Source organism: Pieris brassicae, chromosome 6 (genome assembly GCF_905147105.1).
Source record: "Pieris brassicae chromosome 6, ilPieBrab1.1, whole genome shotgun sequence".
NCBI classification, from domain to species: domain Eukaryota; kingdom Metazoa; phylum Arthropoda; class Insecta; order Lepidoptera; family Pieridae; genus Pieris; species Pieris brassicae.
Window position 1 is genome coordinate 9,022,025 of NC_059670.1, and position 23,904 is coordinate 9,045,928.

Genomic DNA, 23,904 nt, shown 5'->3' on the forward strand with positions numbered 1-23,904 from the left:
CTTATCTTAAATTATCGTGATTTATGTGTCTTTTTACTTTCTATCTTTAATGTATCTTTAATATTTTATTCCAGTTGAGTTTTTGTTTTAATAACTGTGTATAACATGTATTTTTGCACTACTTACCTATCTTATTTAATACATTTCTTTTTTCTTTACTCACAGTGGTTGCCTGGAAGAGATCGCTCGTAAGCGATAAGGCCGCCAGTTGCCCTCCTTTTGATTTAACTATGTTTATTTTTATTTTGTACTGTAACGAAGTGTAAATAAATAAAAATAAATAAATAAACAATACCGCGTGTAATAACAGATCAAGCGTGAAGTCGTTTCACCTAACCATTTCGGTAACGATATGATGGGTAAATGAAGCAAAAAAAAAACGTGACTTGCATAGAAGCCAGCAGTTTCGTTTCCATTTAAAACGCGTAAACTATACAAAAATCGTATTTATTTACTGGACTTATTTATATTCAAATACGGTTTTGAAAAAAGAGTTTATACTTTATGCCCAAAAAAAAGTAAAGCTGTTCTCCGAGGATTCATACCGAGTTTCATACATCATAATAAAAACGTGGTACTTGATTCGTTATTGTTTTTATAGGAAAGGGTAGTACAATAAAAGAAATACATTATAATTAATAATATATTCACATCATAGTCTGTATAATTAAAAATAAGTGTTAATACTTTTTAACACAAATGTATAAAATGTAGGTAATGGCACTAAACGTTTAATAAAAAGTCCGATACAAAACAGAGGAGAAGCTGCCTTATTATAAAACTGTTAAGACTATTCTTAAACTATATAGAAAATGTCTATAGCCCATATGTGGCTAATGCTTCAAATGAAATATTTATTTTAGTCTTGATTATTTAATGATATATAAGACAAACATTTTCGAACATCTAACTTTAACATTCATAATGTAAAGATATTTTAGAGTGTTTTTCATATTCATAAGGTTGTGCCAAATAACTTTATATGAACTACTGTGATTATTTACAAGAAGCAATATTCTAAATCAGTCAAAATTACGTTCTTAATAGAACATAATCGTAAAAACTAAACATAATAAACTTCATTCACTGCTAATTCTTGAATTCATACATTTTACGTATCTCTTATTTATTATATCAAAGTGCACATAAAAGTGCTTCCGAACTCTATCCCTAGCACAAACAGTCAAATTGTTAATGCAAATAGTAAATAACAATCGTTTCGAATACTATTTTTTTATGTCAAGGCCACGAGCCGACGGGACAGCTAGCTAGGCAGTTACCGTAGCCTATGAAGACCCATGTTGTTGGTGTATTGTTGGCCTTTGAGGGTGTAGTACACCCGTCTTTCAACCAAGTTAATCGATTACTTTGATGGATTTGTGCTAAGGCCTCGGAATATTTGATTACACGTAATTGTAAAAAACTGGTGTATAAAGCTGCACATAAAATGTTACAAAAATAAACTGGATGGATAAAAAAGTAAAAAATAAGACTAAAATATAAAAATACATAGAGTAAGTACATTAGGGTTCAAAAATAAGAGTAAAATATTTACAAATTGTACTACAACTCGGAACATTTAAAAAATTACATAATGGTACCTTAACTTACACATTAAATTAACTATTTCATAAGTTGAACATTACTCATGATTGATATGTACAGTTAAGCCTAACTCTGCTTGTTCGATTGTCTCTATTGGTCTCACAGTGTCAGATGAAGAAAACATAATATACGTAGATTTCGATAATATATCTAAATAATATCAAATAAAAAATAAAGATAGAATAAATACCAATTTGTAATGTAAAAGAATTGTAGTCTTATATTAATTTATTAATATTTCAAAAGGCGAATCAGCTTTTCTTGAGCTTTTTCACTTAGACATTGAAATTGTTCTCTTATTCATAATAAGGAGGTATTCAACCAATAAATCCTGGTATCGAATCATTTAAATTCGTTTAATCAAGTTTAAAGTCGAAATGAACAAGCAGCGTTAACTCTAAGGAATGGGCAGTGTTAGATATGAAGCGCGTGCGTCGCGTCACTGGCGTGTACGTGCGCCGCGGCGGCGTCCTGTCATACGAACGAGGAGAAACCCGGCAACGGCGCCCGAGACCTCGCCATATTGTTCATCACTATCTGACCCCCGTTCAGGCTTACCACTGCGCTGCCCTCGGGCTCCGAGTCCGTGTAACTGGAGTAGTTGCGAACGGGCCGTTGTCGCTTCCACGATTGGCGTAACGTATCGTTCACGTTAGCGTAGTGATTGACGAACGAGTGAGGCTCCGACCTCACGCTCTCGTTTTCGCTTTCCGAGTTCTAAAAAATACGATTGCTATTAGTCATTAAATATAATTCGATAGCTACGTAAGATTTAACGCGGAAATATCGCTATTAGCTCACAACACGCTACTTGAAGCTCGAAAGATAGCGTTAGAAGAATCGAACTACGTGCTGGGGAGAAGCGTGACACATAACTTGTTATATTTACCGGAAAATCCGAACGTAGAGTACGGAAGAGAAAAGAACGAGTTAGTGTAAGCCCTTGGGGTTTAGACGACTGTGATCCTGATGGTTATTACCTGCGAGTCGGAGGAGCTCATCTCCGAAGGTTTCTCGGTGACGGAAGAGTCATCTGGGTTCTCGTCGTATCCGCGGAGGCTTTCTTCGTCGCTGTGGTAGGCTACGGAGGCCGGAGAAGGTCGGGGAGGTGATTTAGCTAAAGCGGGGGCGGGAGGTGGCTTCCGACGAAGCGTCCCGGCTCCCAAGGCGGCAGCCGAAGCGCTGGATCCAGCTCTCGACCGGTACAAGTCCAAAGCCAGGGATCCCCGTTCCTCCGTCTCCCCGGCGAGTGACTCTTCCAGCGTTTTCTGCGCTTCCTCTGTGAGACCGATATAATTCCCTTGAATAGAGTAAACATTCCTCACAAGGTAGAATAACGGGAAAAACAAAACTGGATGGATGTTCGTCAAAGGGCTTAAGGTTAACAAACTATAACGAATCTGTAAAATGTTTAACAAAACAAGTAAAACTTTTAATAAAAATGAAAGTATATATAAATTGAACTCACTTTTGTATTTATAGCTTTTGCTTTTGACGCACAATATAGCTATGACCATAATGATGATGATAATGGAGGCTGCAGCAAGTGCAACCATAAACCAAGTGCGTCGGTAGAAAGGCCGATACTGCAGGTATCCGTACTCTAGGTACAACTTCGAAGGCGTCACTATCACCTAAAAACAATTATCTATAAAGGATCACAGATTTCAATAATATTACTAGAATAAAACCTGTCGAGTTATCGACCTTTTAACCAAACTTTCAGGAACATGTAAGCCTTAGCTTGACGCACTAACCTGTATGGGATTAGCCTTCTGAACTAATACAAACTCAAAATAATGTAATTCATATAGGCAAAGAAGTACACTTATGAACGTCAGAAGTTAAATTAATTGTAAATTAACATTTACTACAAGCAATTCAAGGGCGTAAAGCGGGCTAGAAGAACTGGCAAGAAACTTTCCCTCGATTTTTGTAATATGTAATGGTGCACAACCCTGGTTCACCAAAGTGGTGTCGCATGCTTAGAACCCCAGGGATTTGACTATTTCTCAAGGATATTGTGAAAACATAGACAGCAAATCGTCTTAGACCTAAATTTTAGCTCGTGTCAGTTTGATCACCTACTTACCTGTACAGGGTGTAAATAGGAGCCCTATTTACACCCTGTACTGTCTTTGTGTTAAAACATACCTTATCGCTGTAAGTAGGGTTACTGATCCCATACATATTGTATGCGATCACCCGGAAAGAGTAGGCTGTTGAGGGAAGGAGGCTTTGGTAAGATATCGTGAATTCTTCCAACATTCCGTTACTGGTACGCGTTATTGTCTCCCACCGCGTGTCATCTGAAAAATTAAAAATTATTGCTTTTCAACAATCGTGGCCAGCAGTATGTAATAATATAGTAAACACTGACTTATCCCGTCAAAGAACTTTTATTTAATGGCATAATTCATAAAAATATTTTTTCACGATTTCAAGACATGGATTAAAAAGTGTAGATTTTACTTTAAGGTTTTGAGAAATATGCTTCTATTGCATCGTTCTTAGTAGTGGTAGTATCTTATATATAAAATTATAATGTCACAGTATTTGTAACGAATCTCCTCCGAAACGGCTTGACTAATTTTATTGTATATTATTATTTATTATTTTCAGGTACCATTTTTTAAACCAAGGTGACGGTGGCCCATTTTTATTTGGTTTGGCAATAAAAATCTTTAACGTTCTTCTAGCACGAACCCTCATTTTTATAGCGATGTAGTATTGTAATAATCTTCAACGCTTAGTCATCAATAAATTATTCGTGCGCCAGTCGTGTACCGTTGTCAATTATCACCCATTTATATGGCAAAACCAAGATTACCAGGTCATGTAGTATACATACGTAGAACTATATTGTTAATGGAGACTTACATGCTTGCCAAGTTTCCTTTGCTGCATTGAAATTAAATTAACTTTTAATACTAGATTGTTACTGATCATACACATTTATCAACATTATAGTTATTTCAATATTCAAGACTGTGAATAAATGATTGACTTTGAATGCACTTTGTATAAATTTCACACCATTTCACCAGAGAAGATTTAATTTTAATTTTTACCTTTTATTTTGAATAGTATAAAATGACGAAATAGCAAATTTATTAAAAAAAAATGTATTTTCAAACATACAATATTATGGCAAAGTAACTGTAACTGGAAAAAATACGTAAAAAAAACAACTTATGACAGAAGCCAAGAATTATTTGCCATCAATTAAAAAATACCTTTCTTCCGTCCTTCAATATAGTATCCAAGAAGAGGTCCCCGTCCTGACGGGGCGTTGGTCCAGCGTAGATGTAAAGCTGCGGGGTCAGCCCGTAAGGCAAGGGCCCGTGGGGGCTCCGGAGACCCGGGCTGCGGGCCAGTGCGAACTCGTGATTCCCCAGCTCCCCCAGCGCCAATAGTCACTGCTCGGACGGTGAATTTATATTCGACTTCTTCTTCTAAGCTTCCGACAGCAAGTCGGCGCTCGGAGACTTTCTGTTTTACTTGCTTGCTAAAACCTAAGAAAAATATATAATATTAGGTCCTTACATATGAAATTGATTACATATGACGTTTCGTCGTACGGCCACTTTGACCTCAAATATCTCCTCTTTAGTTAGAAATTCCAAATTAATTTTTTTACAGCTATTGACTCGTGCATTTGTTCGAAAACCATGAATCATTTCATTTTCCCATCTACCATACTCCCTAGACCTTCCTCCATGAGATTACCATTTTATTCGAAATATGGATAACTTCTTGCAAGTAAAAATTCAACTCTGATGGAGCATTCGAAACCGCATTCAAAGATTTTATTGATTCCCGTCCCGATTATATATGTCACCGTGGCAACGCACGCTGTAAAGCACGCGAAACGTCGGAATTTTTTTAAATTATGTAAAATAATTATAAATGTTTTCTTTAAATACCTATAGGATGGCAAAAGTGCATAGATAGCAACAATGGTACATACTTTAACTAATTAAAAATATTCAATTAAAATAAATGTACTTTTTGTTCGCCCCATACAAAACGCCAATTTCATATGTAAGGACATAGTAATACATTTGTTTATTACATATTTACGATAAAAACCAAGTTTAGAACTTTCAAGGTAAAAGAAAGAGCACGGCTGGCATGGAAGAGCCAAAACAATGTTTACTGAACTAAATTCTTTTTAAACCAATAATCCTAGCTTTGGCCCACATACTTATTTATAATTATTAATTAATTAACTATTTCTATGTATTTTATCATGTATATCGCAACAGTACCATTTTTTAATGAAAATCTGAAGAAAAAAAACACAAAATATACATGCTGGTTCCGGCTTTACTTACGTTCATCCTGCTCGATAGTCTCGTAAGTGACTAGATAAGAATGTATGAGGCCGTTTCGTCGTCGCGGTGCTTCCCACGACACTACTAGACTGTTCATGGTGATATCGCTGAACGTGACATTTCGAGGCGCTGACGGTAGACCCTGATGTGTTCGTACCAATATTGCGTGTGAACGCGGCCCATCGCCAGCTGGATTAAATGCTAAGACCTGTTTAAGTAATTTAACTTGTAAGGAAATCGAATTCGTATTTACAAAAAAAAAACATGTAATTTAATTCTACGTGTTCATAGTTTTGAAGAAATCCTTCGTCTCTATCTATCGAATTGTGTTTACACTATGTTGAAGCGAGATAGGGACCAATAAGGGATAATTTCCGTATCACTTTCGTGTATATGACGATGAAAAAATAACTATTTTTTGGTGTATGTTTATGTATCGTTAACCTCACCTGTATGCGATACTGTGTAAACTTATCAAGGAACACGAGTGAGTGGGAAGTGGCAGTAGCGGGAACGACTTCTATTTCTTCTTCAATGCGTCTTCCGGGCTCTGGTTCCTCGGGTGACTCCGTCATTAGATAAAAAATCTGGTAACAATAAAAAACTTTTTCTTTTAGTAAAATTGTAATTGTTTGTCAAACATGATTTATTTATTCTTTATATTCCACGGAGGGGCTAGTGATTGTTTTTTTTTAATTGACAAAATACAGAAGCTCGTGGGTATTTTAGTCTTCACAAACGTGTCGCAAGAAGTGTGAAGTGTGATCATACTTTATAGAGTTTATACGCGCGAAAAGCGGTTCTTCTCAAAAATACATTGGTCCTCTACTTTTATCTATAGAAACTATAGTTGTGGCTATGCCATGCATTAAAATTAAAGTTATTTATAAAATAATATACCTTATATCCCAGCAAATCCCCATTTTGCTGGTCAAGTAGGGGCGGGCGCCACACAAGACCGACCTCCGTGGGCGAAACGGGTTCAGCCGTGACCTCTTGTGGGGGTGCAGTGGGCACCGCTTCGCCCACCCACACGACAGCTGGAACCCCAGCGGGCCCCAATCCTTGGGAGTTCACGGCAAACACGCTGATCTCATAGTTACGGTCAACTGCTAGTTCCGTTAGAACCACTTCTTCGCTCTGTAAAAAAATAAACGACACTTATAAAAATGTGAAATTGACTAAAAACACATATTTTATAAATTTTGTTTTCTTCTTCATCTTCTATATAGAAAGGTTTTGGTATAAAACGAATAATGTACACATTTTATTTCAAATCTTATGCTGACGTTAAACTGACGATATCACAACTGTTCCATTATGCAGAATTACGAATATTATTATTATTATTATTAAATGCTCACGTACACAGAAAATCCATTGGCGCTCAGTTGGGGATTAAACCTACGACCTCACACTGAAGCCACTTGGCCAACACTGCTGATATTGACAAATATATATAGATAAAAGAGATTCTATACAAAATAGTTTTAAATATAAAGTATTCACCTTAATACCAGGCACCTCCTGTTTCATAGTATTCTGGAGCGTGGCAGTGAAGTCGGTGAGTGGCTGGTACAGAACCCGGTACCCTCCGGTCCGAGCATCGCCACTCCAATGTGACTCTGGGAGCGGTGACCACTGAACGCGTACGCTGCTAGGTGTTATGGGTACTACACGTAGATTCTCTACGGCTTTGCTTGGCGCTGGAATAAACACATACGTAAAACTATACGTATACTGTTTTTTTTATTAACATTCATAAGTGTACCTTGTCAATATTAAAAAAAAACGCGAGACACATAAGTTGACCAGTCTTGAATAAATGAATGCGAAAAACAATTATATTATTAGAATAGATTTATAATTCAAAATCATTTATTCATTTAGGTAATACAATTAACACTTATGAGCGTCAAAAACAGAAATGTATATAAAATGCTTATAACTTTACAGTTACTGCCAGTTTTCAAATCGAGGGCGTAGAACGGAAGAGAAGAACTGGCAATTAACTCTCCGCCACTCTTTTTAATCTTAAAGTTTTTGTTTTTCACAACGTTTGTAAGGAGCTGCATCCATTACACCATGTTCCACGTGACATCTTAAGTAATTAATAATAATAAAATAAATGCAAAAACAAAGATTTGTCGTCTATCAGGAGGCATGGTGAAATAGGAGCACGCACTTACATTCTCGTGGGAACAACACGCTAATACGTAGTCAAAATAACTGATATCACCGCATACACGAATTCAAGTACGACCAGTCACAATCTAGAATTAATATCGTAATGGAATAATATAATAAAATAGAGTTGTATACAAAAATTACCTGCGGGCAAAGTTCGAACAGTCTCAGTGGCGTTGCTATATCGACTTGGGCCAATATCATTGGTTGCTCGTATTCTGAACTGATAGGCTGTGTAAGGTTTGAGGCCGTCCACTGTATATGACGTCGCGAACGGATCAACTCTTTCGGGTAAAGTTTGCCAGGTCCCACCGTCTTCTTTTTGCTGGACTGTGTAGTATCTGTACAATCAAAATATAGTATATATATTAACTTATGGAAGAGCTGGGAACCCTGACAGGTATTTTTTACCAATTATTTTTTCCCAAATATTACACATTGTTATGCATATCTACTCATAATATACATAAAAGATTTTTTTAGTAAATTATTTAGTAAATTATTTAAGTCAATACATTAGTACAGTAGTAAAGGATTAGCGACTTGGCCGAGCGTCACCCCAATTTTTATCATTAAAAAAATTATATAAAATACCTCAACGGCGCATATCCATCATCGCCCGGTGTCCAAGAGAAGGTGATCTGATGTGGTTGAAGTAAAGAGCGAGCGAGATGTGGTCGAGCTGGTGGCGCAGGCGCAGCGCGATTGGCCGTCGTTAGCACGAGCACACGTGCAGTCGCACCCCACCCTAGACGCGTTTGCGCACGCACCGTAAATAGGTAGTATTGCTCTGACGATAGTTCCGTTGCTCTGTTGAAGAAATATCTTTTGGATTAACTAAATAAGTAGTTTAGTTTAATATTTATACAGCATAAGATCCTATCTTGACATTTTAAAACTTCGCAATTAATAAGATTTCAAAAAAAAAACTCATTATTAGAATCTTATATATATAAATAAGAATATATATGAGAATAAATCATATTTTCATAATAAAATGTCTTGTTACACAATAACGTAACATACCTAAATGTCCTGTCCGAGGGTAGGAATTCCCTTGAGAACATGTGTTGCGTTGATATGTTCAAGTGATATGTGACCTGATACGCGAGAATTTCACCGTTGGGGTCTTCAGGAACATCCCATATAATTCGGGCAGATGTAAACGACACATCGGGGAAAGATACGTTCGAGGGTGGTCCGGGAGCTGTAAATGATTATTCTCAATCTACTTTTATGGCTTTACAGTGTATAAAGATTTAACGATAGCTAAACAAGAGACAACTGTAAGACCAAGGTTTTTATGCACCAGTATTTAAAAAAATATATTTCTAAACAAAAGAAATACTTTCACAGTTTTAATATAAGTTGGCAAGCTTAGTAGCGGAATTAGTTAACCCTTAAAGTTACTGTAAAGGTTTTAACTAACTGCGTATCGATTTAACCGGGCTAAAGTGTAATTTTAACAGACTTTTTATTTCTTTTTTGACGTTTGAGTAAATAAATTTAATAATATTAATGTCTGTAAACTAAGATTAAAAAGTAAGTTACGTGGCAAAGCATCAATCTGTCGATATCATCAGCGTAGAATTATAGTCTATACATATTGGGATTTTACAATTAAAGTCAAGAGTATAATATGAAATAAATTCTATGAATTGCATTTTCAAATTAAAATATATTTTCAATAATTTAAAAATGTAACAAATAAATAACTTTTGTAAAATTGCTTCTAAAATATATCGGTACATATTGTTTCGTTTCAAGAAAAAAACAGTCGCTGAACAAGATAACTTACTGTCCTCAAACGTCCTGACGGTAACTGGTGGATCACTAAGCGCTCCATCACCAAGACGAGTGTAGCCCAATACTTGTATATGGTACACCACATACTTCCTCAGCTCTGTTAATGTAACTGTATGCGTCAGGTTTGATGGTATGGCCTGACATTCAACCTTTTTATGGTTCTGGGGTGGAGGGACTACAGCCGCGTAGCAGACTTTATACCCCTCTATGAGACCATTCTGATCTTGCACTGGTATGTCACCCCATAGTACAACAACTGTAGTCGACGACGTGGCATTGCCCGAGACGTCCGTTGGTCCACTGGATGGCACTGTCATACAAGAATAGGAAATACAGCATCTTTTATTTAGTCGGAGGATTCTGTTAAATATTTAAACTTGGAAAATATTTTTTCGGATAATATTAAATATTCAAAGCTCGTTAAGGCATGTATAAAGTTTATCGGTGTATATAGGGTGGACTAGAATGTAAATTTTGTCGTAAAATGTAAAATATATTTGTATGACCACGCAGTACGGTTTATACTAGCGGAAAATGGCAATGCCTAGATAACCCCTTCTAAATTTATCAATTTTATTCTGTTTTCGATGTCAAATATATAAACGAGTTCGTTAAATAAATACAGTATTCTTCAATATTTCTCTTAGTTTGTGTAAAATTAAAATATTTCTTACCAGCTTCCCTCGTCCTTTCGGTAGCAATAGGACTCTCCTCAGAAACTCCGACCTCGTTAATGGCTGTCATACGAATTTCATAGAGGGACCACTCTTCCAAGTTTGAAAGCACGTGAGAATTTGCTGTATGGTCCTCAATAACTGCATACAATGTATCACTTGTACCGCTTCTTCTATAGGTAATGTTGTATCCCTTTGGATTGCCATACCATTCACTTTGTTGCAGAGGCTGTGGTAAGAAAAAAGATATCATGCATGAACTAATTGTCTATATATACGACTTACACTACTCACTAGTAATATTGTTTTTTTAAGTCCTGTGAGGTATAAAAGATATCTTCTATTATTTATGGTAATAATATTACTACTTGTATTTTTTAAACAAATAATCAGCCACCACTGTATACGCTAATAAGGTGGCACAGTCGTTAACCCACAAGGAATAAGCCACATAATTTATAATTTCGTTTAGATTATCTGCCGTTGTCAGAGACTAATTTATGTCGAGGCTGAAGATTATACATTCTGGCATTTTGAAGGATATATATAAATAAAACGAATCGCAGAATATGTTGCTTAGCCTATACTCGAAGGCGGCTGGACCAATTTGAATATTTTTTTAAATTATTCCTTAAACTTTGAGGAAGGTTTTGATGGAGAGGAAATATTGAAAAATATAAATATTTAGTTTTATTTGATACTTAGGATCTTATGTCGGAAAGCAAACAGTCTCTGTAGGGTAGCAGAGAAAAATGTTACTTATGTTGGTACGTAGATACTAAAAAGAAGGCTAAGTAAAAAAAATAAGGCGAAAAGAAATTCGCGAAGTTACAGTTAATAATTTATTGTAATGTGAGGTACCATTAGTGTTTATGTACCGGATATGTGTACATTCATAGATTCTATATACTATTGTTTTCACTTGTGATGAACATGAAAGATATCATTGTCACAAATTATATTAAATTTTTGTATTCTATTCAAATACGTAGTTGCGATTCACGATTACACATCAAACATATACGACGAATTTTACGCGACTCTTTATACATATGTCTATAGTTAGTATTATATCTGGTTGCATTTAAAAACCTGTTTTCGAATTCGTGAACTTTTCGACTAAACTTCGACTCGACTTTTTGCAAATAAATATAGCCTTGCCTTAACGCATGACTCAGAACTGCATTCAAATGGTGGAGTTTTTCGAAATTAAAGCAGAAGTTTTTGAGTTTATTCATTTAAAAAATACTCTTTATCATATTATGTATAGACTAAGGAACACTGTACTAATGTTTCCGTGACTCGCATAGGTAGTATAACAACGAGACTTAAAACAATATATTATAACTGTTAATTTGTTATATATAATTTACAAATTATATATCTATTTATTATTATGGTTCCAAGTTCAGCAATTCTTTATAAGCCCGGCATTCTCACAATCTATACCACCAGTATAGGTTTTTTATCACAAATTATATTCCTTAGTACATAAGATATATCACTTACGATCCATCTCACTCGAAGATTATTGGCACTGACAGCTCTAACGGTGACATTTCTTGGCGGATGTTGGGGCGGCGCTTGTATTGTTTGGAACTCTTTGCAGGGTTCCGAAGGGGGCGAAGTCCCAACAACGTTGGTCGCAATAATCCGAAGCCGGTATGTAGTAAATGGTACTAGGCCAGTAACCACGATGGACTGAGCATCTGGTGCGCTCACTTCATATATTGTCACCCAGGACGAGTTACGTGCTGTTTGTGCCTATAAAGAGGTTTTTTTTTAAATATAACCCGTGTGAAAACCGTGTATAAAGTCGAGGGACTTTGTGTCGGAGGTCCAGCTTTAGTTTCTGTAAAAATAATAATTATTGTGGGTAGGTAGGCACAGAATGTTGATGTCCTACTTTCCTAATGAAATAGATCCAGAAATATATATATCGTCGCGTAGGTAAATAATTTTATTTGGGAACTCATATCCAAAAAGACTTATGTCACAATCTTATCTAGTCATTAATGACAAATACCTGCACGGTCCAAAGCGCTATAGAAGAGTTTCCATCAAATCCAGGTGTAAACTGTAAGAGTACGGAGAACGCATCAATGTTGGACAGAGCGAGGTTCCTTGGAGCACCTGGTAACACTGGTTCTACTCCAGACTGTATGGAGGCCGACTTGCGTGGACCTTCACCGATTCCAGTCATGGCGCTCACCCAGAAGTTGTATTGTGTACTCGCCTATAAAACAATGATATGAAAGAAAAATTCTGTCAAAGAAAGCAAATTATGTTTATTTAATGAAAACAGTGTATATGTCGATTTTCATAAATATGTACTCACTTTTGAATTTTAGTTAAAATATACTACTAAACGGTTCAAAAGTGACAATGTCATAACTAACCTGCAAATGTTCCACATGAATGCTGGTAACATTCGGAGGCAATATCTCTTCCTTTAACGTGTCTGGGTTTTCCTTCACTTGGTATGATAATTTATAGCCAATAAGTACGCCATTTGATTTCCTTGGCGGTGACCAAGATACGCGAACTGCCCTATCTGATATATCGTCGAACTGAAGGTTGACGACTTCATCAGGCACTAAAAATGAAATTATTTAAGGTTCAAGTCTCTAACAATCTTACGTACTAAGAATAGCAGTCCCTATTTATTAATTGCTTAAGTATAAAAATAAGGTTATCAGGCGCTAATGGCTGGTTTAAAGACGAAGATATTTAACACCAATTTTAATTACAAAAGCTATTATTTTTTTACAAAGATATTCGCTGCAACAATTGCATAGATTTCACCAAAGAGTTATTAGACTAATTCATTATATACTATTATCAAATATGGCAAAAGGTCTGCTTCATGACAGTTGCTGTACTGTAAGAAACATTATGTAAATATTCTGATCAATTACTGTTTAATTTTGTGCTGTTTTTTCCATATGTATGTATAACCTGTATCTGATATGAATGTAAAAAGTTGCCGTATTGGAGTAATCTGTTATGGAAGCTTATTTTTTTAAACAGAAAAATCTAAAAAGATAAATTAAAGGTGACAAATAAACACTATTTGCTTACTGTCTTCCTTAGTCCTCACAGCAACAAACTCGCTTCGTGGTCCATCACCAGGTTCGGTGAAGCACAATACTGACACATTGTACTCAGTGAACTTTTCGAGACCACTCATAATGGAAGACTGCTCAGTTAATGGATCCAACAAATTTGGAGGTACGCTCACAAGTTTATATTCTAAACTGTCGTTTTGTATATCATCCCATTTCCAGGCTTGAATTTTGTATCCCTGTAACAGAAAAGAAATTGTACGAGTTTTAGAGGGGTCTTTATTCAGATTCTGAGGTTTGTCGATTAACAATTTAAAAAGTTTTCCGCACAACCGCTTTTAATGAGCATCATCAATTATCATTTTTTTTAGGCTTTTTAATCGATAAAAATTAAGTGTATTGCTTGGTTCTATTTAAGTTAAATAGTACTTCTATCATGACTAGGTCGTGGACAAAATGACACGAGTTCTTTGTATAGACACATCCATTTCTATAATCATTAAAACCTGCGCAGTACGGAACGTTAAATTAAAATTTAAAATGATACAGACATACCTGATTAATTCCATTAATTTTCTGTGGAGTAGGCGGTGTCCACCAAACTGTTATTGATGTAGAATTAAATGCCTCACAACGTACACTATCCGGTGCTGCTTCTGGCACGCCTTCCTTTGTCTTTATAGTATAGCTATCGGAGAACATTCCAACGCCTTTATCGTTATACCCAGCGATCTGTACGTTATAATCCTTCCAAGTGATCAAATCTTGTATGAGATAATTTCTCTGAGCTTCGTTCGTTATATTTTGATACGTCCAGGGACTGTTATCGTAACCCTTTAGCCTGTATCGTATAACGTAACCTAAGATGTGCCCATTTCTGTGTTCCTCTAACGGTGGTTGCCATTGTGTTATAATTTCTGAGGAAGATCTGGCAGAACCCATGAACCCAATCGGCGGTCCAGATGGCGCTGTAAGTCAATACGTAATACACTTCAAGGGACTTCGACCCAAATAAGGACGATTGTATGAGGATTTTGGTGATAATTTGTGATTTGTAAACTATTTAAAAAATCGGTAGGGAAATATATAAAATTAGAAATAGTATAATGTAATATTTAGGATACACTTTCTTCAAATTACTTATTTGTATCTCTTGTACAACATTGTCATGCAGTGCAGGCGTAATTAACATATAATGAGAGGACAAGCATGCTAGCGTGACATGCATATTAAACAGGAATATTTTTAATACGAATATAGAAATATTAACCCTACTGCATACCTTGGCAGCATATAATGTCACTGGCTGCTTGAGAGAAAATAATGAATGAAAAATGATCATGATCAAGATAAATGTTTTTATATATTAATAGTATGGGTAATAGCCTACTTACATAGTTCCTTACTTAGCCTTTATATTCAACCTCCGAGATCGAATTAAATTAAACAACCATAGTACAAAACAGTAATGTTAATAATTTATATATTAATATGTATATTGGCGATTAAAAGGAGTGGTGGAGAGTTTATTGCCAGTTCATCTCTTCCGTTCTACGCCCTCGATTTGAGAACTGGCAGTAAATGTAAAATTAGAAGCATTTAATGTATATTTCTTTTTTTATGACGTTCATATGTACACCATGTTATCGTTATGAATAAATGATTTTTGGCTTTGACTTTGACAGATCAGTGTTAGCCTTGCGTTGAAGGCAGCCCTTTTCAGTCCGGGCCGTCCCATTTGGATAGTTTTCAAAATGTAAGGTTAAAGGAAACATCCTATATATATATATATATATATATATATATATATATATATGTTATCCTATATTATATCATATGTTCCCTTTTATTTCCCGTATACCGCAAAAAGAGTTCGCTTCCGACTCCGAGTTTTACAGTTGATGAGTGTTAGAAGACAACAGACGTAAAAGTATTTAAATTAAAATTTATATAATAATAAGTTACCTTCTTGTGGCAATGTCAGAACATCTGTTGGGTCGGACGGAGGTCCCTCACCCACAGTGTTCACGGCCGACACTCGGAACTGATAAGATGTTGCCGCTTTCAAGCTTGTTAGTAAAACCCAACGTTGATTTGCTGACACATTCATTGGCTCCGTTATCCAGTTCAGAAGAGGATCTGGTGTGGGACCTATGTGAGTATAGAATGGTAAGTATTTTATCACCAGATCGCTAACGCCTCTTAATTGTGAGTTATCATGGATAATCATTGTGAAGCGATATGATTCTTACTTATTTAAAGAAACTACATACTCAAATAAATATACTAATCGTTCAACCATATTAATTTAACAAACTGTTTTTACTTTTCATTTAAAATCTAAAGAGGTACGTTTTCACCAGTGTGCTGAACTGTCCGACACAGTGTTGCACAGCGTACGGCACAAATGTTTCTTTTGGTCGACTCACTAACAAATTTGCTGAAATATTCGCGCACACGCTACAAGTAGTGGGCTCGTGTCGACGCGCACACACACGTTGTTTGCGAACTGTCTTGCACCGAATACAACACCATTTATTATGCGCGCACTATGCCAAGTAATTTTTTTGAATGATTAAGAATATATTACCTAATCTGGGTTGGACGAATGAAAAAATCATGAAATTTATGAAACCACTCGAGAGATTGGTTAAAAGTTTCAACCGAGGTAATGAGAATCCCGTCCATATTAGCAACTGTCAACTTATTAACATAAGCAGGTCATTAATAAGGATTATTTTGTCTCATTTTTATAAAGTAATATTTACCTTAATAGACTTCGACTGTAGTCTTTAGCGCTAATAAAATATTAACGAAAAGGAAAACTATAGTATTAGTTTCATATTATCTAATAACTACGCATAGGCTGATGGAACCGAGCACCAATGGACTGTTTGTATGCGCATTTGAGGCGAAGGAAAACATCGCGAGAATGAAACTAATCCAAAAATCTTCAACATGTGTCAGACAGAAGGCTAAACCTACTTATCTATGAAATAAAAATGATAAAATTACCAAAACCTATTTACGGTTGAAGCGCCACTGGATTATTACTATATCAATCCTCGAAAATGAATAAGTTGACAATGCTTACCAAATTCAGGTACAACCCGTCGCTGCACGATAAACTTTTGTACCGGTGAGTTCCCATCGAAGCCCGGAGTCCACGAGACATTGACGGCGCGTTGCGGCGTAGCGTCCAATCTCTCCGCTCTCACATTCGTAGGTGAGAATGGCAGCTCGATGACGGAGAGAAAAGCTCTCCTCGTGTGATTTCCCCCCGGTGACGTCACTATACATTTGTATTCACCCGCGTCACTAGCTCGTACCGCTTGAACTTGCAAAGCACCATCGCCCGATACCAACACTCGGGATCCTGCGGTCATTGGTCTGTAATTTAATAACTAGGGGTTAATACGCATAATAACCCTGTAATGACTGTTAGGATTTGTTAGACTGGCACTGTTGTATAGGAATTACCTCTGTTGAATAAAAACAAAAAGCGATCGTAATTATTCTGTGATGTGATCATGCATCGATGATCGAACGAACGATGTTATCATTTAACGTACGTAACTAGCACGTCATTATTGTATTTTTTTATAGAACAAACGGGCAGGAGTCTCATCTCATGTTAAGTGATACCGTCGCCCATAGACACTCTTAATACCAGAGGGTTTGCGAATGCGTTGCCGGTTTTTGTTCGCTTGTATAAAAAATTGGTCATCTAGTAATAATTTATGTAATTAATATTGATTAGGAAATTCTATTATTTTAATTTTTATAAATTTTATAATAATTTTTCAGTTTCTTGAAAATAATTTTATGTAGTTTCTCCGGAGTAGTAAAATCACTGATTACTGAGAATTGAGATCGCATTCATTATCAGCATAAATCTCAGTATATGATAAACAGATGTGAACGATATTCTTTATTTGAATATACGGAATATTCAAATAAATATAGTAATTAAAATACTTACTGATTGTTGTGGAACCAGTCTATATTATACTTGACGTTGGGGTCATTCGATACTTTGCACTGCAACGTCGCTGTGTGGCCGAGCAGAACGCGTGTGTCTACGGGGGGTGCGATGATTTGAGTTCTTACTGGAAATTAAATGAATAATACATTAAATGCATGCTTATATATTATTAAATTACCATAGAGTAAATTTTAATTAAAAATATAAGTCCGTAACCAAAAAAAATGTTCATTAAAGATAATAGGCGATTGGCATTTTGTACCTAAATACCCGAAATACTATTTGTTTCTCCGGAACCATAGAATCTCTGGTATACCTGTGACTTGCTGCATTGGTGGGACTTATATATAAATAATTTGCTATCTTAACAATAAATTTCATATAATCCCAACGGCACTAAAAACAAAAACGTCTGCAGGGATTCCCGTGTGTTTATATTATATTATTAGTACTTATACCTAAAAACTACACTATAGTTAGAGTCAATATAACAATTATATACGAAAATAAAAGCGGATTGAAAATGTTATAAATATCACCCAGTTTGTTTTAATATAAAACTAAACTAATTCTCATTTTAACTTACCTAACACAGTAAGGAAAGCCTCTCCCGAAACACTGCCCGCTTCATTAGCACGTTTACACGTATATTTCCCGCTATCTGCTGTGGTAGTACTTGTTATTAGCAGATCGCCTTCTTCCACGGCTTGCAGCCGTCCAGATAAATTTATTATTAGTGAGTCTGTAAATCATTATGTTTCTAGTAAAAAGGTATGTTTATAAAAAAAATAAGCATTCAATGTTTAATACGCGTTATAAAAAAGGCGTTATTGCGTGAAAATAGTTAAGTAATAAGTCTTCTTCACTTAGATAAAAATTTATCACACAAAAGCTATACATTAAGTACTTACTAATTCATTAATTAAGTCGTAATTTAGTATTGTAATATTTTTTACGTTTTAAATGAGCATAATATAATTTAACTAATTGGTTAACATTAAGTTAAGGGTATCTTTTCTTCCGATATATGTGTGCATTTATTAGATATTTGAATAAATAAAATACTTTTTACGACATAAAATATATATCATATTGTAGAAAATAACTATACAATTTCTACCTTATGATGAGCTGCTTTCAAGCAAATACTAAGCATTGTTGTAGGATGCGAAAAACTAGCGATTGTAATTACAATAATAATCAATTATTTTCAAAGAGGTTTAACTATATAGAGCGGACAGTGGAAAATTGTCATAGAAAATCTTTGCGTAAATAGTTAAAATTTTAACCATAACAATTTCTCTGGCACTAGAATAATGGACGAATGAATAATTGCTTTGTAGGTAATGCCATATTTATACTTAAATCTCTTTGACATTGAAACTAATCTAACCTAATCTTTTATTGTATTACAAACAAATGTAATAGCTGCCTTCATTTTTAACTATATTTTTTTAATGTATGTACAGAACTAGTGGATCTTACCATTGAAATACCAAGTGACGTTAGGCGTCGGGGCTCCTACAGCCCGGCAGGTGATAGTGGCATCCTTGCCGTCCAAAACGGTGAGGTTTGATGGCGCACTTTGCATTACTGGTGGAGACGCTACAAGCCACACAATCAGTTAGTCTACAGACACACATTTACACTATATGAATATAAAATGCGGTATCTACATATGGAAGAAAATATTTTTAAGTTTTGGTAATGTGCGATTTTGTTATGACCAAATAGCTCATTAATATTGATGCGTAGTTTTTTCTTTCACATGTGTTATTCGCATTGTTCTAATGTTAGTTTACACACGGTGATCGTAAATACCGAAGCAGATTATAATTACAATTAAGCATGCATAAACAATTATATGATCGAATATAATACCGGTATTCCAAAAACGTGACTTAGATTCTGTTCCAACATCTAATAAACATTTACAACAAATACATTTCGTCTAGAAATACGTTTTAAAATACGGACATATTTTGATGCGGCATTCTTTGGTTGAAGGTTCACAAATTTTAATAAAAGGATCCGTAAGATTAATTCAACGCAGAGTCTTAATGATTAAATAACATTCCTTAATTAGTCTATTAAGAAACTCAATATCACGTTATTTTATTCGTAATATTTTTGAACGATGATAGTTTCGCGAAAACAAAACTGATTCATGCTTTTCGATAAAATTATGACTGTCACATGCGAACAAATTATATTCATAACGATGACAAAACTGCATCTACGTGTTGGTGATGAACTTAAAAATTAAAAGCATCCACACTGTGATAAAAATTGTAAAAGTGCAGGAATACACCAACTGGTCGCTTACTGCCGGCATCGAATTTAAACGTTTTAGTTTTTCTATCAGAAGTCCTCATTCGAATTAACTTCATGTGACTGCGTCGGATGCGTGTACCATCCAATGCTGCGACAGTTTTAACTATTAATATAATTGTTATAAGTACCAATTAAACGGAGACCTGTACTTACTCTTAATTTTCAACCAAGTGTAAATGGATGACTCTCCGGCTTCATTACTTGCGATACATTGGTAAATGCCCATGTCTTCCATTTTAAGGTCGTTTATAACAAGGCTTCTATCAACTTCAACTCTATACCTTCCCCCGCCATCGTCGACATCAGCGTTATCTGCTTCGCCAGCATCTGCGCCAACGCTCGCAATTTTCCTGGCGTCCTTATACCACGTGATACCAGGTAAAGGTGTACCTTGTACGTTACATTCCAATACAATTGCGTTTCCGTATTCTCCATATGTCTCAGTTTTTAGGTTTGTAAGCATAATGGGCTTTTCGAATACCGTCACACTTGCAGCGGCGGTGACGGTTGTGAAGCCCCCAGTTTTCAACCTGGCTTGGCACATGTACTTTCCCGTGTGCTTGGCATTGGCGGATATCAGACTTAATGTTCGATTCCATTGGTCATTTAAGTCGTAAGTGATTCCCGCCCAGTCGATCAATATGCCGTCTTTGAACCATAACGTTTCGAGTTCATGCAGAGGCCGAGCATTGGCTATGCAATATAAGTTTGTGTATTCTTGACCTTTAATCACTTTAGTGTCCTGAGGTTTTATAATAATTTCTGGGGCAATTTCTTTATTGTCGTCCCCGTATACGTTTAATCTGATGTAAGGGCTATTTTCTACTTTACCTAATTGAGTATTGATCGCACGAGCTCTGAAGCAAAAACAGTTTATGAAAATTACAAGAAACCTTACACGTCTAGAGTAAAATTATTAAGTTTGAGACAAATTAGTTTAAAACGCAATGTTTCATGTATAAGTCGAAGCAACATGGTGGTCAACTAGAGTTTTTGTTAGGGTACATTTAAATTACCAACTCATTTCCAAAGAATACTACTAGGGATGCCAGTTTTCTATAATTAAGTTGAAATACACAAATAAAGTTTGATTATTTATTTATTACCTATACGCTTTTTGATCTTCCCTAGAAGCGCACAAAATAACAAGTTGATGTTTATCAGTGATAGCATATTTTTGGTCGTAGCTAGGCACTCCATTAACCCCCTTTTCATCCTGCCATACAACTGTCGGAGGTGGTTCGGAATCAATCGGTGGAAAGTCCAGGATAGCAGCCTTTCCTGATTCTACAGTCACAACTGATTCGACAGTATTTTCGAACATTCCCATATCTATGATTCCAAATAAAAAGAATTGTCATTAATTATAATTGCACGCATTTCGCAATAAATATTCTCGAAACATTAATAAAAAGAACAAGAGTAAAAGATTATTTTTAAATTCAATAGATCAAAGTTGGTTTAAAACCTCCTTGCTTACATGCAACAAAAATGTTGTTTTTTTCACTGAATATAGCACCGACGTCATTCTTTGCTATACACTGGTAGGCTCCGGCGTCATCCTTTTGAGTATTCTGAATTTTATAAAAGAGCTCCGATGAATAATCTCCAAGTGGTATACCGTTTTTTAACCACCTGTACATCGGTTGAGGAATACCTACAACATTATGAGTACATACAGAATACATACCAAACAAAGAACAAAATGTTTAAGAAACACACTTTTTGAACGGATTAAAGCTATGTATATGTATGTATGTATACATAGCTTTAATCCGTTCACATAATTCTAATTTTTTAATTTTTTTTATCGACGTTTCGCGTGCTTTTCAGCGTGCGTGGTCACGGTGACGGTGTAAATAACTATAAGTTTTTATAATAATACATAGCTTTAATCCGGTCAAAAAGTGTTTTTCTTAATGTGTAAAAGCTATTTTAACAAAAGACAATACCAACAAAATGTTTTATATTATTGAATTTCTTACCGATTGCAGAACATTGTAATATCTTTGTGGTACTTTCTCTGACAATGCTATTTGAGGAAGATGGTTGCGTGGTGAATCTAGGTGGTTGCATTTGTGCTGTAACAAAAAGAAAAATAATTTAATTATAACTAGAACTGTTTAATTTCTTATTACAATTCTAATTACCTACAATTATCGGCCAGTTATTTATCATGACATTATTAATTCAGCATCTTCCGAGAAACTTATTTGGGACTCGAAAGTCTGCGTCATCAAACATCGTAATTTTTAATGAAGGCGGATCACTCGGGACCAGGCCCCACAAGCGTAGTTTCTTAAATTCCTATAGCCATGCATGAATGTATGTATTCATACAAAATTCATCCTTATGAGCAAGGAAACGAAAAATGTGAAAATTAGAAGCTTCGCCGCGGCGCTAATTCAGAAATTGGTCTGTAAGTAGCACAGTCGAAAGAATTGGTACTTCTTAAATCTTAAACGGTACTGTATTTAATGATATATGCAATTTTGTCTAAAAAAATTTTTACAAATAGCAAATACGTAAATTAGCAAGTTAATAAAAAGTATACGTATAGCTTTGATTAAAAATATTTTTTTTATTAGAAGTTAAAGTAGAAAAATAATAAGAGTATCATCAGTAGAAACTCGCCAATTCAAAGTGTCTTACCTTAAATAATAAGTTACGTAATAACTTAATAAGTACTGTAGTAAGTAACTTGTTCAATTTTGGTACAAATTATAACTATTGGTTGAAATTATAACTTATGCGAGTTGAAATTCTCAATAAAATTCCTCATTAGTGGATGCGGGATTTTTTATAATGACATGTTGTATACGCCTTTAAGAACATATTTTAATTATGGTGACTTCATTTTGTTACCTCAATAAAAGGAACATGAACAAAAAAATCTCTATAAGAAAATCCTTTTAACTCAAAACAGCAATGTTAGCCTAGTGGCTTGAGCGCCTCTCAAACTTGAGGTTGTGGGTTCGAATCAAGAGTCCCAAAAATCTACAACCCAAAAGCCTGATCACCTTCATGGTTGTTAAACAAAATAATGTAACGAAACAGATAAAGAAAATCACTGTTTTGTAAGTACTTAAATTGTCTTTTCCTTTCAGATATTTTTTCACGCGAAAGTTCTAAGCCCTATTGTTTTATTGAAGGGTAGTAAGTCAGTAAACTTTCGTATTTGTCGCGTAAAACCTTACTGATAGCATTTTCTCTTCGAATTGATACGGAACTTATGGCTTCACACGTTTTTTGTGATAATTGACTTCACTCAATAGCGGAATAGCGATGACAGAGATCTTACCGTGGGTATCAATCCGCGTTTAAATATCTAGTTTTATGTTGTCTTTTATTCAAAAGTACTTACTAACCCAAGACCAATTACAATTTGTAATATATAATATTGCTTTTATACACTTTAGATAGAACATACATATCCTTCAACAGAAAAATACAATTCAAGTTATGGATTTTTTTACTGACTTAAATCTTGATACATGGGTTTTAGTGCAGTTTAGTCCAGTGCAGCATATGCCCAGACATTGCAAGTTCCTAAAATTGAAATACCTATAAATTCTTGTGATTTTCGTTAATAAAGTTTGCCTGTCGCTACCAGCTTCTTCACTGATGCAGAAGAGCTCTCATTCTAAAGTATCTTTAATGCAAAGATCGGGCAGTTACGATGTTGTCTATCTTAATATTTATCCAAGATCAAATTAACCCCAATACAGCTAGTGAAGCATTGGATGCGGATTAAAGACATTATGTATTACAGAGCACTGCGAAATTAATAAATCGGGGCGTTATAGTTAACCTCAATAGTTAAAAATACTTTATGATAATGTATTCTAGGGAATTAGAATAAAAGGGATGTTATGCCCAGATGTGTAATTTGTTTGGTTTTGTGTGTTATT

At 35.2% G+C, this 23,904-nt stretch overlaps 1 protein-coding gene across 4 annotated transcripts in view; it reads right to left on the bottom strand.

Annotated features, from left to right (window-relative positions):
* Positions 1–663: 663 nt before the first annotated feature.
* LOC123710676 (protein sidekick) overlaps positions 664–23,904 on the bottom strand; it is a 36,126-nt gene continuing 12,885 nt past the window's right edge. Inside the window, exons 2-30 of one of the 4 annotated variants that reach the window (XM_045662740.1) lie at positions 21,979–22,074; positions 21,474–21,650; positions 21,100–21,325; positions 20,147–20,850; positions 19,145–19,264; positions 18,246–18,401; positions 17,657–17,783; positions 16,769–17,064; positions 15,640–15,825; positions 14,230–14,642; positions 13,691–13,913; positions 13,009–13,205; positions 12,636–12,845; positions 12,119–12,373; positions 10,610–10,838; positions 9,928–10,245; positions 9,156–9,336; positions 8,724–8,939; positions 8,274–8,470; positions 7,452–7,648; positions 6,843–7,082; positions 6,392–6,529; positions 5,943–6,150; positions 4,842–5,120; positions 4,486–4,506; positions 3,760–3,914; positions 3,074–3,239; positions 2,586–2,884; positions 664–2,322 (exon numbers count right to left, since the gene is read on the bottom strand). In XM_045662740.1, coding sequence (XP_045518696.1) covers positions 2,080–2,322; positions 2,586–2,884; positions 3,074–3,239; positions 3,760–3,914; positions 4,486–4,506; positions 4,842–5,120; positions 5,943–6,150; positions 6,392–6,529; positions 6,843–7,082; positions 7,452–7,648; positions 8,274–8,470; positions 8,724–8,939; positions 9,156–9,336; positions 9,928–10,245; positions 10,610–10,838; positions 12,119–12,373; positions 12,636–12,845; positions 13,009–13,205; positions 13,691–13,913; positions 14,230–14,642; positions 15,640–15,825; positions 16,769–17,064; positions 17,657–17,783; positions 18,246–18,401; positions 19,145–19,264; positions 20,147–20,850; positions 21,100–21,325; positions 21,474–21,650; positions 21,979–22,074 — 6,473 coding nt within the window. In that variant the 3' untranslated portion in view covers positions 664–2,079. Of the gene's footprint in view, positions 2,323–2,585; positions 2,906–3,073; positions 3,240–3,759; positions 3,915–4,485; positions 4,507–4,841; positions 5,121–5,942; positions 6,151–6,391; positions 6,530–6,842; positions 7,083–7,451; positions 7,649–8,273; positions 8,471–8,723; positions 8,940–9,155; positions 9,337–9,927; positions 10,246–10,609; positions 10,839–12,118; positions 12,374–12,635; positions 12,846–13,008; positions 13,206–13,690; positions 13,914–14,229; positions 14,643–15,639; positions 15,826–16,768; positions 17,065–17,656; positions 17,784–18,245; positions 18,402–19,144; positions 19,265–20,146; positions 20,851–21,099; positions 21,326–21,473; positions 21,651–21,978; positions 22,075–23,904 lie in introns of all 4 variants that reach the window. The other 3 variants (XM_045662738.1, XM_045662742.1, XM_045662739.1) reach the window with 3 other exon arrangements.